The following is a 16177-nucleotide window of genomic DNA, read 5'->3' as shown; positions in this document are numbered from 1 at the left end:
CACTTAACCTGGCACTACTGTGTATCACCTAACCTGGCACTACTATATCACCTAACCTGGCACTAGTGTATCACCTAACCTGGCACTACTGTATATCACCTAGTCTGGTACTACTGTATATCAGCTAACCTGGCACTGCTGTATATCACCTAGCCTGGCACTACTGTGTATCACCTAACCTGGCACTACTGTATCACCTAACCTGGCACTAGTGTATCACCTAACCTGGCACTACTGTATATCACCTAGTCTGGTACTACTGTATATGAGCTAACCTGGCACTGCTGTATATCACCTAGCCTGGCACTACTATATATCAACTAACCTGTCACTATATCACCTAGCCTGTCACTATACCACCTAACCTGGCACTATGGTATATCTCCTAACCTGGCACTACTGTATATCACTTAACCTGGCACTACTGTGTATCACCTAACCTGGCACTAATGTTTCACCTAACATGGCATTACTGTATATCACCTAGCCTGGCACTACTGTATATCACTTAACCTGGCACTACTGTATATCACTTAACCTGGCACTACTGTATATCACCTAGCCTGGCACTACTGTGTATCACCTAACCTGGCACTACTGTATCACCTAGCCTGGCACTACTGTATCACCTAACCTGGCACTACTGCATATCACCTAGTCTGGCACTACTGTATATCAGCTAACCTGGCACTACTATATATCAACTAACCTGTCACTATATTACCTAGCCTGTCACTATACCACCTAACCTGCCACTACTGTATATCACCTAACCTGGCACTATATCTTCCCCTTACTTTTGTCCTTGTCCCCCCATGTGCCCCCCCCCAAATATAAAAGCTGGTGATGCCACTGGCCAGTGCCCAAATTCTATTGCTTAACTGCAGCCGAGAAATTTGAAATTTTTGCCCGTACTATGCTAACAGGGGAGCCTGGATTACAGGATTGGCCTGGAACAGAATAACAAATCTTTGGACAGATATATGCACGCATCATATATAGATTTTTTAACAGCATTCTTTTCTGCTGCCTGTTATTTGACTCCTATGAGACTTTTTCCACCATGGTTCCGTGGCATATAGTTACAACTCCATCCTCTCATATGTTCATTACAAAATTAAGTTTATTGAGCAAATATTGTTCTTAACAATCACGTAGGCTTTTTTAACTCCCATTGTGACACATATATTTATACAGTACTGTCAAATAAAGGATACATAAATATGAAACAGATCCTTTTCCCCACAATGGTTACATAATCACCTCAAAAACAAGTCATTTGGCATCACGAAACTTTCAAAAATCACAAATTTCTCACTAATACACAATAGAGGTACAGTCTTCTGTTAACATAACAAGCTCTGTTCTATACAGAGAGGGCTATAGTAACATTAGATATATGCATATGTGTAGAGGTGCATTTATTTTAGTGTTGGGCAGATGTATTGCCATGCACCAACATGCATTTTATTTGCACAATAACATGCATTATTACTACATTGACATAGGTTTCCAAGGGGTTTTTGATTTTCAAATTTGGAGTGGATAGGGTTAAACACCATCAGCCAGGGCTTGTTAATACCTGTTATTAACACATCAAGAACACATTTGATGCATTGCTATTGACATCTATGGGCCTCCCAGCACACTAAAATGCATACAGTAAAACCTTGGATTGCGAGCATGATTCGTTGCGGGAACATGCTTTTTATCCAAAGCACTTGTATATCAAAGCGAATTTCCCCATAAGAAATAATGGAAACACAGATTATTCGTTCCACAACCATTTATTCATAAGTCCTTCAGTTTATGGTCCATATAAAAAGATTATAGAAATGTGATGGGTTGTGTAACCATAAAATGTCCATCCCCAAATGGAAGCCTCCACAAGGGGATTAGAAGCAAAATCCAGCAGGAAATACAGAGTATAAAAGAGAAGAGAGGCACCGGACTTTCCGGCAGACTAGGCCCGTCGGTCTTCCCGACAGACTTTTGGCAGAGTTCCGAAAGAACTTTCCGAACTAACGGACTTGGCCACACACAAACACACAAAGTCCATTCCAAAGTCTGTTAGTTTTGAACGTGATGACGTAAATGGGACTAAAGGAAGTTCAATAGCCAGTAGGCAATAGCTGCCCTTGCATTGTATTTGTTCCATCGGACTAGCACACAGACGAATGGTTTTCCCGATTTTTAGTCCGTCGGAATTGAGTCCGTCAGATAGATTTGAAACATGTTCTATTTCTAGGTCCGTCTGATTTTTATTTTTTTTTCAAAAAACGAGCGGACTAGCCTACACACGATCGGATTGTCCGATGGACTGATCCCGTCGGACCTAGTCTGCCGTAAAGTCTGGTAGTGTGTATGTGGCATAAGTGTAGCAATATGGTTACATTTAATGAAGGTACGACATTTAGCAACGTACATGGTTGATGATTAAAAGAGACACATCTAAGTATGCAGACATCCGGGGTAAAGCTGTCCACATAGACCATCCTCCGCACAGCCAGCTCTCATCGCTATCAGACTGCAATTGTGACCAGGAAGACTACCCTGCAGTAGAGCGATTTGAAAGAGAGGCTTGAAGCACTGGAAGGGATGACATCAATGGTGGTGTGGTGGATGGTTTGTGGACAGATTTACCCCAGATCCCTGCATACTTAGATGTGCCTGTTTTAATCATCATCCGTGTGAGTTGCTAAATGTTGTACCTTCAGTAAATGCAATCATATTGCTACACTTAGTGGCACCTCTCTTCTCTTTTATACTCAGTTGTGACATGACGCTACTTGTATATCAAGACTTCACTTGTATATCAAGTCAAAATGTATTAAAAAATGTTGCTTGTCTTGCAAAACTTTAAAGATACAGGGAAGAGAAAAACAGGGGACTGGAGGGTAACCAACCTCCGGGACTTTTAAGACGGTACCAGATATAGAGGCAAGATAATCACATGCCAAAAAATAAAATCAATATAATTTTATTAAGAGTACAAATACATAAAACATTTCCGGAAAAGGAAAATATAAATATATGTAACAAGTCCTAAAGTACAAAAAATGGTACAGAGTCATGAATAACTACACATGTTACCGAACTTGTACATTAAATATGCTGCATTTTTCTCTACATGTTTCGCTCTCCTGAGCTTCTTCAGGATTTGCAGCGTATACAGTTACACAAAGAAACTGAAAAAAATACAAAGTAATAAATAAATTTATTAGATGCATCTCAGAAATTTGAAACAAATATTTCTGTGTTAGATTAGGTATCTGCTCTGACCAACCTCAGTTGATCAAGGCAGATACATTCCTTATTAGTTGAATTATTAGAGCAAGGACATATATTACAAAGTAATATGGAATAAAGGCATGTTAATATATTGAGGAACTATATATACATCATTTCCAGCATTGAAACAGAACAGAACAGTCTTAAAGTTGACCTCCAGTCCCCTGTTTTTCTCTTCCCTGTATCTTTAAAATTTATATTCTGGGATGTGGTACCATTTTACTCTCTGATCAACTTCATCTTTTTAAATCTTTTGTCTGTATTGTCTTGCAAAACGCTTTCAAACCAATTTACTCTCAAACCAAGCTTTTACTGTAATTGCATTAAGAGGCTCTTAGAAGTCAATGGCAGTCAGGGCCGCTGATAAGGGGGCACCACCAGCCCTCCTGTACGAGGTCTGGCCCCCATAAGTTCAACAGGGTGCCTGGGTGATTTATAAAGCAGGCAGTTCTCTGGAGCATTGGGGAGGGCAAAATTACTGTAACCGATTTCCCTCCCCTGTGCACCCCCCCCCCCCCCACAGCGCTAATGACTTCTTCTATCCTCCCTCTGGCTGGCTTTCAGCTGCTGTAGGGGAGTCACAGGAGGATTATTTCAAATAAATCCTCCCCCAGCTCTCCCATTACCCCCTCAGGGTCCTACCTTCCCCTCTTCCTGCAGCTTCTAACCCCCCCCCCCCACCCCCCCCTGCAGTACTTCCAGCTTCTCCTCCTCTCTCCCTCCTGTTGGATGTCAGCTGCTGTGTGATGCAGGGGGATGTAAGGAACAAGAGCAGGGAGGAGGGCAGAAAACATCATGCTTACCAGTCCCTTCGTTTCCTGAATGAACATACTAAGTGTTGCTCCTGTGTCCATACATAACTTAAGCATAGTAAACTGTGTTGGATGGGAAGTCTCTGTACAGAGTGCTTCATGCTCATTTATTCTAAAAAGAATAGGTTAACCTATCATAACATGTGACATGTTACACCCATATTCGGACCATCCCCTGCTCCCTCACGATCTGACAGCTAGTGAGGATCTTCCCCCTGCTAGCTGTTACCAGCCCAGCCGTATCACTCCTTTACAGTATTCTGTAAATGGAAAACTTTTTAAGTGCAGCTAATGCTGCAGAGAAATACGCAGGAAGAGGAATTGAGAATTCTGCATCTTCGATTTCTTTTTCTGTCTCAAAAATAAGATATCAGGGGTTTGTTTAGACCCTAGATATTTCACCAAAGTTTTGCTTAAAGTGGAGCTCCACTCAAAAGGGGAAGCTCTACTTATTTGCCATCTCTCCCCCTCTGCTGGCACATTTGGCACCTTTCGGGGGGGGGGGGGGGTGATTTTGACAGGTACCTGCTCCCACTTCCAGCTGACTCTGCAGCAGCAAACTCATCTGGAAGTTCAGCCCCCTCCTCCGAGGCTGGGCAATTCACAAAGTGATTTGCACATGCACAGTAGGTAACTTGCTGTGAAGCCGTGAGGCGGCGACAGCAGCACCCAAGAGCAGATTGAAAAATTGGTTCGGGTGAAGACCCCACTGGATTCGTTTAACAGGTAAGTGTCCTAATATTAAAAGTCAGCAGCTACAGTATTTATTTTTTTCTGAAGGAGCCTGGAGCTCCACTTTAAGCACACCACAGGGCTGTCAGGTAGGCTTTACCGGGTTCTATGATTTCTAACAGCACTGCCCTGATGGCAGTGCATTAAAAAGCATATAAGTGTTTTATGTGTTTCGATGCATTGTCAATAATAATAAGACTTGGCCGAAGGTTGTGTACCCTATCCCCTCCAGATTCTAAATTGGAAAAAAACATTGGAAAAGCATATCAATAATGCATGTCAACACATAAAGGAAATATATGTTGATGCATGACAAAGCAAATGTCCAACACTACAAAAAAAAGACCTCTATGCACATGCACAGATCTAAATGGGCCATCAATATTTTCTGAGTCAATGATTAGGAACAGATGTGCAGATCAGAGTTTTGACTTTACTCTGACCTTCTAATCAGAATGCTTGAACATACTGAAGCCAAAGACGGACATAGTTTTAGACTTGATCGTTATGCCCTCTAGTGGGCCTTCTCCTAAATTTTCACTAATACTTGTAAATGGATGATTTATTTTTTTTACTTCCTTTCTCTTTTATTCATGATCTCGATATTTTTTTTGAATCTACCTTCATGTATTTTGTAGGCCTGATGAAGGAGGATTTTAAGCCCCCAAGACACATTGACTGCCTTTTGCCGTCCAGTTGTCACTTGTGATACTAATAAAGAACTTTGGACTCTTGAGACAACTTTTTCTCCTTTTGATAAATCTCTGCATGAATTTCTCAATTTAGGTGACCCCCTACATATCTTGGGGGTTCCATGCTTTGTAAGGTGCTGATGAATCCAAGCCACAAGGCTCAATTAAAGACTAATTTGGACAGTTTGAAGATATTAATCCAGCACCTCACCTACACTACCTACCCCTCAGACTAACATAATTTGTTTATTCTGTGACCACTGGGGAATAACTTAGCCCATTTAGGCCATAACACAAAATAGAAATTTTGACTAACGCGGAACATGGGCAAAGCACACGTTTGCTTTAAGACCTTTGACTTTCCTGCTGCTAGGTACACTGTGGAAGCAATACAAAGATGCAGATATGATATGCCGGCATAATTTACAAGGTACAGAGTAACAGGAATGGCTAAGACTAATAAGGGCTTGTTTCAAAGAGCTGGGCTTGCTGTGCTGACAATTGAATTAGCGCTTAATGGGTAAGTCCACCCAAAAATGATATTTTAGCTATGCATCAAAGCTGGAGGGCTGAGACAACCCCTGGCGCCTCATATGTTTTGGAGATCTACTTGTCATAATTCTTGACCACTTAGAAATTTTTCAGTGTTCTTCTCCATCTTTGCATGTTTTAGAACCATCTTTGAAATATAATAGGGGTTATGGAACCCTCATAATGGCCATTGCAGGTGTGCAAACCCAAACACAGAGATGTCACCACTAGAGTTCCCAAGAGATATATAAAATGGATAGGTGGTTTAACTCTCCACCATCTACCAAAACCTACAACATTAGCTCTGGTGGACTTTTTATTATAGGAATGTTTCTGACCTATACTTAGCCCAATCTCCATGTAAGCTATTTTGCTGAATAGGTCACATGGGGATTTTCAAAAATTCTATAACATGTCTGCTATTGGCTCTTTCACATCAGGTGCATTGTGCTAAGTTGATTAGCATTAGAACCTTTGATCAATTGTTGTTTTTAGCCTCACATGCTCAGAGCTGATAGTTTTATGAGGTTTGGTAAAGCTGCTTGTAGTGGGTTTAGTTTAACCAATAGGATTAAAGTTCAATTATTTTAGTGATTCAAATAAGGTTTTAGGGGCTCAGGTAGAGAGAAGGTGTTTTAGAGTTAGGGACATTTTTTAGGTTGATTGAGACAGTTCTGCTTTCAGAAATGTTTTTAACTTCTTTTTGCTTCACATTAAAAAAATCAATAATTAATCCACCAAGGTAAGTTCTTATGGCCTAGAACAAATATTTACCTCTGTAAAAAAAATAAAAAAAAATATACACATTTTCCAGGGATGTGAAGCAGTTTTCCCACTGTCCTTTGACCAATATCAAGTTCCAAGAAGAACAATGTAGTCTTACTGGGGGTTACAAACAGAAATCGCTTAAAAGGCAAATCCACCGAAATCAAAAGCATTGTAATCCTGGTCTATACCCTCAAAATCCACATCATACTGGCCACCCTCTGCATCTGCTGAGGGATGATACCCTAACTCCCGAAAATCCGGAGAAGCAGGTTCAACAACACGGGTCCCATGACTTGAGGTGACCATGTATCCCAGGGTTGGTCCAGCTGCAGCTCCACCCATAAGCACACATGCCGTCTTCACACCCCAGTGCAGCTGGGAGCCATGGCGGAGGCAATGAGGGGGGCACTTCCCTTTACAGTGAGCTGCTCTACCTGTAAGAAGCAACAGGAGTTAATGAGAGCTGCTATAAAAAAGAGTCTCACAGTAAAGGTATCACCTACCTTCCTTCTCTTGAGTTTTATCCTTACTTTGGCTGGAAACATCACTAAAACAGCATCTTCGGATGGGTGATGTATGGTGGAGCATGCAGCTGGTTGGAGAGAGTGGAGGCTGATACAGGCTCTAGAAGAAAGTTTAAAGGTTTGACTTTTTCAGAAAGAGAGTAACTAGTAAAAGAAGTAACTATTAATATGGTAAAATTCCTGTAGAACAGTGACAATGCTATTTTTATGTCAGGAAAATTAAAACTGAAGCTCCACACCACTGATACGAGGTCCAGATCCATTTTTTTGCATTAAAAGTCAAGGGTATCTTTTAGCCCCCTAAAAGAATGAAGACATCTCCTCGATGGTACCACTGTGGCGGTTCTCATTCTTACTGACTATAAGAATCTCACATTCTTGTCTGAGACTAAACCCCAGAAGGGCGCGATGGGCTCTTTTCTTTTCTAGTTTCAATTACATTGTCTCATTCTTACCCGGTACTAAGGATGTAAGGGCTGACACTTTGTCACAACAATTTTCCTCCACTTCCAAGATGGAGCCAGTTTCAGTTCCTGTGATTCCTCCTGATTGTATTCTGGCTATGGTTCGCACCAGTCTCCCTTCTCCTTTGGGTGCCAAAATTCTTTCTGCTCAGTTCCATGCTCCTCCTGAGAAACCTTGTGACCGCTGCTTTGTCCCAGACAGTCTCGGTACTGCCATGCTCCAGACTTACTATTCTTCCAAGGCTTCTGGCCCCCCTGGGAAGAATCAACTCTTTTGGGCCATTTCCCAGCAATTCTGGTGGCCTAGTCTACTTGCTTATGTAACCACCTTCGTAGCTGCCTGTTCTGTGTGTGCTCAGCCTCAGAGTAAGACTCCATGACACATTCTAGTGGGCCTCCTACAACCCATACCCAATGGAGAGAGGCGCTGGACCCCCCTGTCTATAGATTTCATTGTGGAGTTACCCAACTCCCAGGGCAACACAATTATCCTTATGGTGGATGACCGGTTCTCGAAAATCTCCCATTGTATTCCACTTAAGAAGTTGCTCATTCTAAGGAACTGGCTTTCATTTTTGCTCGGGAGATCTTTCGCTTACATGGGCTACCCGAGGTGATTGACTCGGACAGGGGTAGTCAGTTTGTGTCCCGGTTCTGGTGAGATTTTTGTGCTCAGTTGGAAATTCAGCTTGCTTTCTACTCTGCATATCACCCGCAGTCTAATGGGGCCGCAGAACGAGCCAATCAGTCCTTGGAGCAATTCCTACGTTGCTATTTTTCTGACCATCATAACAACTGGTCAGACCTCTTGGCATGGGCGGAGTTTGCTCACAATAGTGCCTTGAATTCTTCTTCCTGATTGTCCCCGTTTATGGCGAACTATGGTTTCCAACCTTCCATGTTGCCTGACTCATTTTTTTTCCGCAGAGTATGCCTGCGTTAGATAAACATCTCTGTGGTCTTCGTTCCACTTGGGTACAAGTCCAGGATGCTTTGCGACATGCTAATGATAGGTACAGACTCCATGCTGACTGCAGAAGCCTCCCTGCGCCTTCCTACCAGGTTGGGAACAGAGTCTGGCTGTCATCTAGCAACCTCTGACTTTGTGTTCCCTCTCTGAAGTTCACACCTCAGTTTATTGAGCCTTTCCATATTCTTTGTGCGATCTCCTGTGTTCCTGTTAAAGACTTGCTTGGCTGACATTCTTTCTGTCTCCAGATCCTGCTTGCTTTTCTACTACGCTCCTCTCTGGCTCCCTGACGTTTTGACTTGTCTGACTATCCGTTCTGGTTCCTGAACTCTGGCTAAGTTTTAACTATGTTTACTTTGTTTACCTTTTTTTATTATTATTAAACAAGTGTGATTTAACTGTACTTCGGTCTCGATCTGATTCATGGTTTCTGGCAGGGATATTGTATTGAATTCAGATTAATATGGAGATCTTCTTTTGTTGTATCTGGACCTCTTAGCAGTGGTGTGGCACTTCAAATTCAATGTTTGTTACATTACACTACAAGACAAGGAGACCGTGGAGATTCCTAGGTGTGTAGAAGCAGCCTGCCCGGGAACCAGATAATTTACACATCAATACCTTAAAGGCTAAGTTCATCTTTGTTTATCTTTTTTTCTTTCTAAATTCCAGCTCCCCTATGTACCAATATATCATTAATGTACTTATTTTGCAAAAATAAAACAGTTTTCCATTAATTCTACACAGTCTTACATAATTCTCTTCATAGCCGTCTAAACACACTGCTCAATTACTTCTGCCTTACTTCCTGGTCAGACTTACCTAAGTCATGACACAGGAAGGGGTTGACCAGCTGAGGGTAGATGATGCAGGGTGTGTGCTAACAAGATCAGCTGGTCAACTCCTTCCTGTGTCATGAGAGAAAAAGATTGTGAGGGAAACTGTTTCTTTGATCATAAAATTCATCTTCTGTACTGAATAAAAGTGCCACTTGGTTGCCTTTTACATACTTCATTACTCCTATTTCTGCCTCAAAATTCCAAGAGGGCAGCCTCTATTGCACCAGCTGCAGTGTGTTTAAACAGCTATGAAGAGAGTGATGTAAGACTGCATAGAATTAATGAAAAGCTGTTTTACTTTTGCAGAATAAGTACATTAATGCTATATTGGTACATAGGGGAGCTGGAATAAAAATAAATAAAAAAAAAGTGAACTTAGCCTTTAGGATAACAGTACCAGCAAGATAACCCTACAGGTTCAAGGTTATCATTCTACATTCCTCAAATGCTATTTTTATTTTGATAATGGCATTTATTCTCTCATGTAAAGTGCACTGAAGTTTGGTATAAAACAGTTTGCTGCAAACAAAGGGTAAGAATGTCTCATGGTGCCTATATATACCGTATATACTCGAGTATAAGCCGAGATTTTCAGCCTCTTTTTTGAGGCTGAAAGTGCCCCCCTCGGCTTATACTCGAGTCATCGCTGTCTGCCTGCTCGATCAGCGTGTCGAGCAGACAGACAGCGGACATTCTAAAATTCAAAAGCCGCGCCTCCGCCTCCGCCTTCGCCTGTGATAGGCGGAACACTGAATTTCCCAGCAGTCAGTGTTCCGCCTATCACGGACATCCGCTCATCCTCGTACTACGGACGAGGATGAGACGATGTCCGTGATAGGCGGAACACAGGCTGCTGGGAAATTCAGTGTTCCGCCTATCACAGGCGAAGGCGGAGGCGCGGCTTTTGAATTTTAGAATGGCCGCCGAGGCGCTGACGAAGAGCGGCGATCCTGGCAAGGCACGGGACGGAGGCAAGGCAAGGCAAGGCACGGCACGGGACGGGACGGAGGCAAGGAGGCAAGGCACGGCACGGGACGGAGGCAAGGAGGCAAGGCACGGCACGGGACGGAGGCAAGGAGGCAAGGCACGGCACGGGACGGAGGCAAGGAGGCAAGGCACGGGACGGAGGCTCGGGACACAGGCTCGGGACACAGGTAGGCTGGACACACACACACACACACACATGGACACACACACACAGGGATGGATGGATGGAGACACACACACACAGGGATGGATGGATACACACACACACAGGGATGGATGGATGGATGGATGGAGACACACACACACAGGGATGGATGGATGGAGACACACACACACAGGGATGGATGGATGGATGGACACACACACACACACAGGGATGGATGGATGGATGGACACACACACACACAGGGATGGATGGATGGATGGACACACACACACACAGGGATGGATGGACGGACACACAGGGATGGAAGGACACACAGGGATGGACGGACACACAGGGATGGACGGACACACAGGGATGGACGGACACACACACAGGGATGGACAGGCATGTCTCACCCTCGGCTTATACACGAGTCAATAAGTTTGCCAGTTTTTTGGGGGGTAAATTGGGGGCCTCGGCTTATATTCGGGTCGGCCTATACTCGAGTATATACGGTACCTGAAATAATCTTAAAATCAGTTTCTGTGTCCTTGTAGAGCCCCTTGAATTTCAAGCGTAGGTAGTACACAGTGGTGTTGGGTACAGCATAGAAACTGATCATCTTCCAAGTTTTCTTGTTAAAGCTTAATTGAACAAGCTGAAGTTAGAAGCTGATTGGCTACTATGCACAGCTGCACCACATTATGAGTGCTCCAGTTTTAGTAAATCTCCCTCTACGTGTCAATGGTCTGATTTTACCCTAGATTTGCACTACAAACAAGGTATGCCTGTTTATTGATGGACCCCTCCTTAATGCTTAACTTCTACATTAAAATTAATAAACGACTGTATCAGTGTAAAATTTAGTTAATATACTCATTCTACCCCTGGCTTCTGTATTGTGCCATTCTTCTGACCAGATCTTAGATAATGTCGAGTAGCCCAGATTTCGCCAAATTTTACTTTTATCCAACTATGAATTGCTAAACAGGCTGAATGGTTCAAGGCAACCCATTACCAACATCTTCCATTAAAGTCTAAGGACAAAATGTTTACCATTATCATTGAAAGTAAAAGTAAAAGAAAATCCCACATTTCCCCCAGAAAAGTAATAGCGTGGTAATCTTCCAATGGGGACACTAGTTCTGTTGACCTGGGGGGCCCCAAGGACTTCCTTTTTAATTTGCAGGGATTTCCTCCCACTTCCTGTTTGGCTATGGGATAGGACGTGAAGGGAAATCTCCCCAATGGGACACAGATGGCAAGAAAAACAAAACAAAAAAAAAGACAGGGGTTATAACCTTCCCTGGCTCTATCCAAAATGAAAAAAAATATATATTTTGCCTATATTTTTTTTTTTTCAGTCAAAATCTGGTTTAAAGTGATTAGAGTGATTAGGGGTTAATCACATCATGTGTGGTAATCTGCGTTAATCTGCACAGATCAACACAGGCTCACCTCAGATCATAGGGCTGCCTTGAGGTTGCTGCGTTTTTCCACAATGCACTGCAGTTTATCTGAAGTCACCACCTGTCACTGCACCACATTGAATGACATTTCAATAAAGTTAAAAAAAACAATGCAAGGCACCACCCGGCACCACCCTTCACCACCCCTGCACAATGAACTCCAGTCTGCACAATAAAACAAGCCGTACGACTAGGGTGAATGAGCCCTTACAGTTACATTACCTGCTGCCAAAATTAGGGGATTATGTAAAAAATGTGGATGAAATTCTATGTCCAAAGCAAGAAAGTAGCTTCCAACTGTCATTTCTCAAGTTCTGGTCTCAAAATGAGCCAATGATTTTGACTATTTGCAATGGGCAGCAAGAAATGTTCCTGTTAGTAAGCCTTGCACCCAAAAATGTACTGGTTTTCTCATAGCTTCCAACTGTCCCTGATTTTGAGGGACTGTCCCTGATTTGGAGCAATGTCCCCCTGTCCCTCATTCCTCCTCATTTGTCCCTCATTTTGGTCTAATCTATATAGATGTATATAAAATGCACTTTTTATCTATTAAAAATGGTTTTCCAGTGCTAAACCTTTCATCTGATTTCTAAATTGCTGCATTTGTAAATTCCAAAAGCCAATATAAAGGAATAGTAGTGGTAAAAAAAAAAAGAACTTGTGGGTTTAACCAATATTGTTTTTTTTTGTACAATTCTCCTTTAAGGGGGTGTGGCGAGGGGTGTGTCCTATGCCTGCATACTTTTGCTGATGGGCGTCCCTCATTCCCATCTCAAAAAGTTGGGGGGTATGGTTTTCTAAATGTAATATTAGGGTTAAGGCCCATACACACGATCGGACTTTTTGACAACAAACATGCAAATTAGCTGTTTTGGAGCAACATTGGACAAACTTTTTCCGTTTTCATCGGACTTTTGTTGGCTGTGCGAACGGACAAACTTTTTGACAACATAAGTCCGATGGAGCAAAGTCCGATCGTGTGTACGCAAAACCATCGGACTTTTGTACAAGGTACAAACACGCATGTGTATGAGGCTTTAGATTGTGACAAAATAATACTTAGCTGGTTTCTTCTTATAGATAGTGTCTGCAAGTTCTGTGAACTGCCACCCAACAACACTGCCTATGTCACCTTTCCAAATGCCTATGTCACTGCCTATGTCACCTTTCCAAATCAAGGTGATTAAATGCTATATATGGGGAGAACATATTATTTAGCTAGAGGACAAAGACACAATAATACACACAATCACAATTTACAAATCTTACACACAAGGATATGCATACTTCTTTTCAAAGTAGAGCCCAGTAAAATTAAAAATTGCAATCACATGGCTGAAATAAAGGTTTTATCCATGTGATACAGCATTGTTAATTGAATCTATAAAACAAATATATATATTTTCAAAACAGGATAATGTTGTTCAGTGTGGTTTTACTGACCTCTTTCACTTTCCTTAAGATATTTATCCATTTGCTACAAAGGAAACAGTAAAAGGACTAAAGTCATAATTGTAAATTTGTTAAATCATAAAAAAAATACAGAACTGTCACTAAGCCTGTATACTATGCACAATATTCTACAAATTCTGCTACTTTAATAAGGTATGGTGCAGGATAAGGAAAATATATAAAGTTAGATATGCAGGGTTTTTTTTTCAGCAGGAACTAGGGGGAACTCAGTTCCACCACCTCCGCCTCAGGTCTTCTGCTCCCTGCTCAACACTACCAATTGGTAACACTGAAGTCCAGCTTCTGCATTTACAACTGATAGCTTATCACCCAGTAGCTCCCATAGGTCAGATCTCCTGTGCAGATCCCACTGAGTATAGATATGTAAAAGATATATATAAAGTTACAAACAATAGAGGGTACATTTCCATATATGCATCCCTGTTTTTCTAAAAACAATTTCATCCTTACTGGTATTTTACATATATAGCTTGCTTAGCTTCTGACTTCAGTTCAACCCCTTAAAGTACCAAAGTTATTGTACACCTACTACAGTCTAAATTAAGTGTCCCCAGATTGGGACTGAGATTTTATATCTAAAAAATCATAAATGTCAGCTTCACAGCAATTATGAAAAATATAAGGCACACTTACACTATATTATCAAATGTATTGGGACGCCTGCCTTTACACACACACATGAACTTTTATGGCATCACCGTCTTAGTCCGTAGGGTTCAATATTGAGTTGGCCCACCCTTTGCAGCTATAACAGCTTCAACACTTCTGGGAAGGCTGGCCACAAGGTTTAGGAGTGTGCCTATGGGAATTATTGATTATTCTTCCAGAAATACATTTGTGAGGTCAGGCACTGATGTGAATGAGAAGACCTGGATCTTAGTCTCCACTCTAATTCCTCCCAGAGATGTTCTATTGGCTTGAGGTCTGGGCTCTGTGCAGGCCAGTTAAGTTCCTCCACCCCAAAGTCGCTTATTCAAGTCTTTATGGACCTTGCTTTGTGCACTGGTCCAAATCATTTGGTGGAGGAGGAATTGTGGTCTGGGGTTGTTTTTCAGGGCTTGGCCCTTTAGTTCCAGAGAAGGGAACTCTTAAGGTGTCAGCATACCAAAATGTTTTGGACAACTTCATGCTCCAAACTTTGTGGCAAGTTTGGGAATTAACTCTTCCTGTTCCAGCATGACTGTGCAACCCGATAGAACACCTTTGAGATGAATTTGAGACTGGGAGCCATACCTTCTTGTCCAACATGCCTGACCTCACAAAAGTGCTTCTAGAAGAATGGTCAAACATTCCCATAGACACACTCCTAAACCTTGTGGACAGCCTTCCCAGAAGAGTTGAAGATGTTATAGCTGCAAAGGGTGGGCCAACTCAATATTGAATCCTACGGACTAAGAATGGGATGCCATTAAAGTTCATGTGTTTGTAAAGGCAGATGTCCCAATACTTTTGGTAATATAGTGTATTATGGGCACAGATTGCTGCAGATGAAGAACAATTGCATTGACTTCCATTTTTAAGCTGATTGCCAAGGAGAAAATAAAACTCTTGTTTACCCAACCCTGCATACCTAATCTATATATATATATATATATATATATATATATATATTTTTTTTTTTTTTTTAATAGAAATCTAAAAGCTCTAATTACTTACTTAAGGCATGTAACTATGTAGTAATATAGTTGCCAATGTAACTATGTATATGCCATAGCTGGTCGATGTCTCTGGAAGTTGTTAATCACTGAAGTAAACACCACTACTCCAGTGATCTCCACTTGCTTCCAAGTCCCGTGCCAAACAGCTGGCCTGCTTGGTGAACACAGGAGGTGGGCAGCTCAACACAGGAGCTATTCATAGAACGATTTGCATTTTCTAAATGAAGGCAAAGCATTCTCTGATTGGATGAGGTGAAGAGCAAGCCTCTCTCTCCATTTCGTCCAATCAGAGAACTCTTTGCATTTATTGGGAGAATGCAAAGCATTCTCTGAATGGCACCCATGCCAAGCACCCGACCTGTCTTCAAAATGCAGGAGACCAGCCTTAGCACTGAACTCAGAAGTGAGTGGAGATCACTGGAGTAGCGATGGCTCATTCAGTGATTTCCATATTCCAAGGTCATTAGCCAGGTTTGGTATAGGTATTGTTACATTGGTTCAAAATGGACCAGTGTAATTATGTATAAAATACCCATACCTGGAATTCTACTATACTGACTCTCATGGGTTATTTTAAATATGTAACAAAAAACTGGCCACTGCCCACACCTATAACTGGCCTTCACAGTGAGGAGCCCATGGAGGGCATATGGAGGGCATATACATATAAAACAAAGACAATTCCAAAGCTCAACTCACCAACCAGTCTGCTGACCAACCAAATTAACCTGTCTAACTGTCTGTTAAAAGCAGGGGTTTAGTTAGCACACATTTGCAAATGCATGTGTAAGCTGCAAGGCCTATTTTAAATATGACCAGAAG

General features: G+C 42.0%; 1 protein-coding gene across 1 annotated transcript in view; it reads right to left on the bottom strand.

Annotated features, from left to right (window-relative positions):
* Nucleotides 1–1105: 1105 nt before the first annotated feature.
* Nucleotides 1106–16177, bottom strand: part of LOC143982500 (uncharacterized) — a 46137-nt gene continuing 31065 nt past the window's right edge. The window contains exons 3-5 of the mRNA XM_077481292.1: nucleotides 13668–13701; nucleotides 7330–7450; nucleotides 1106–7260 (exon numbers count right to left, since the gene is read on the bottom strand). Of these exons, the coding sequence (XP_077337418.1) occupies nucleotides 6965–7260; nucleotides 7330–7450; nucleotides 13668–13701 (451 nt within the window). The 3' untranslated portion in view covers nucleotides 1106–6964. The remainder of the gene's footprint in view (nucleotides 7261–7329; nucleotides 7451–13667; nucleotides 13702–16177) is intronic.

Source organism: Lithobates pipiens, unplaced genomic scaffold, assembly GCF_037356315.1.
Source record: "Lithobates pipiens isolate NorthernLeopardFrog02 unplaced genomic scaffold, aLitPip1_a1.2 Scaffold_1, whole genome shotgun sequence".
In the NCBI taxonomy this organism is placed as follows: Eukaryota; Metazoa; Chordata; class Amphibia; order Anura; family Ranidae; genus Lithobates; species Lithobates pipiens.
Note: the sequence above shows the minus strand (reverse complement) of the source record. Positions and strands in the feature narration are given on the sequence as shown.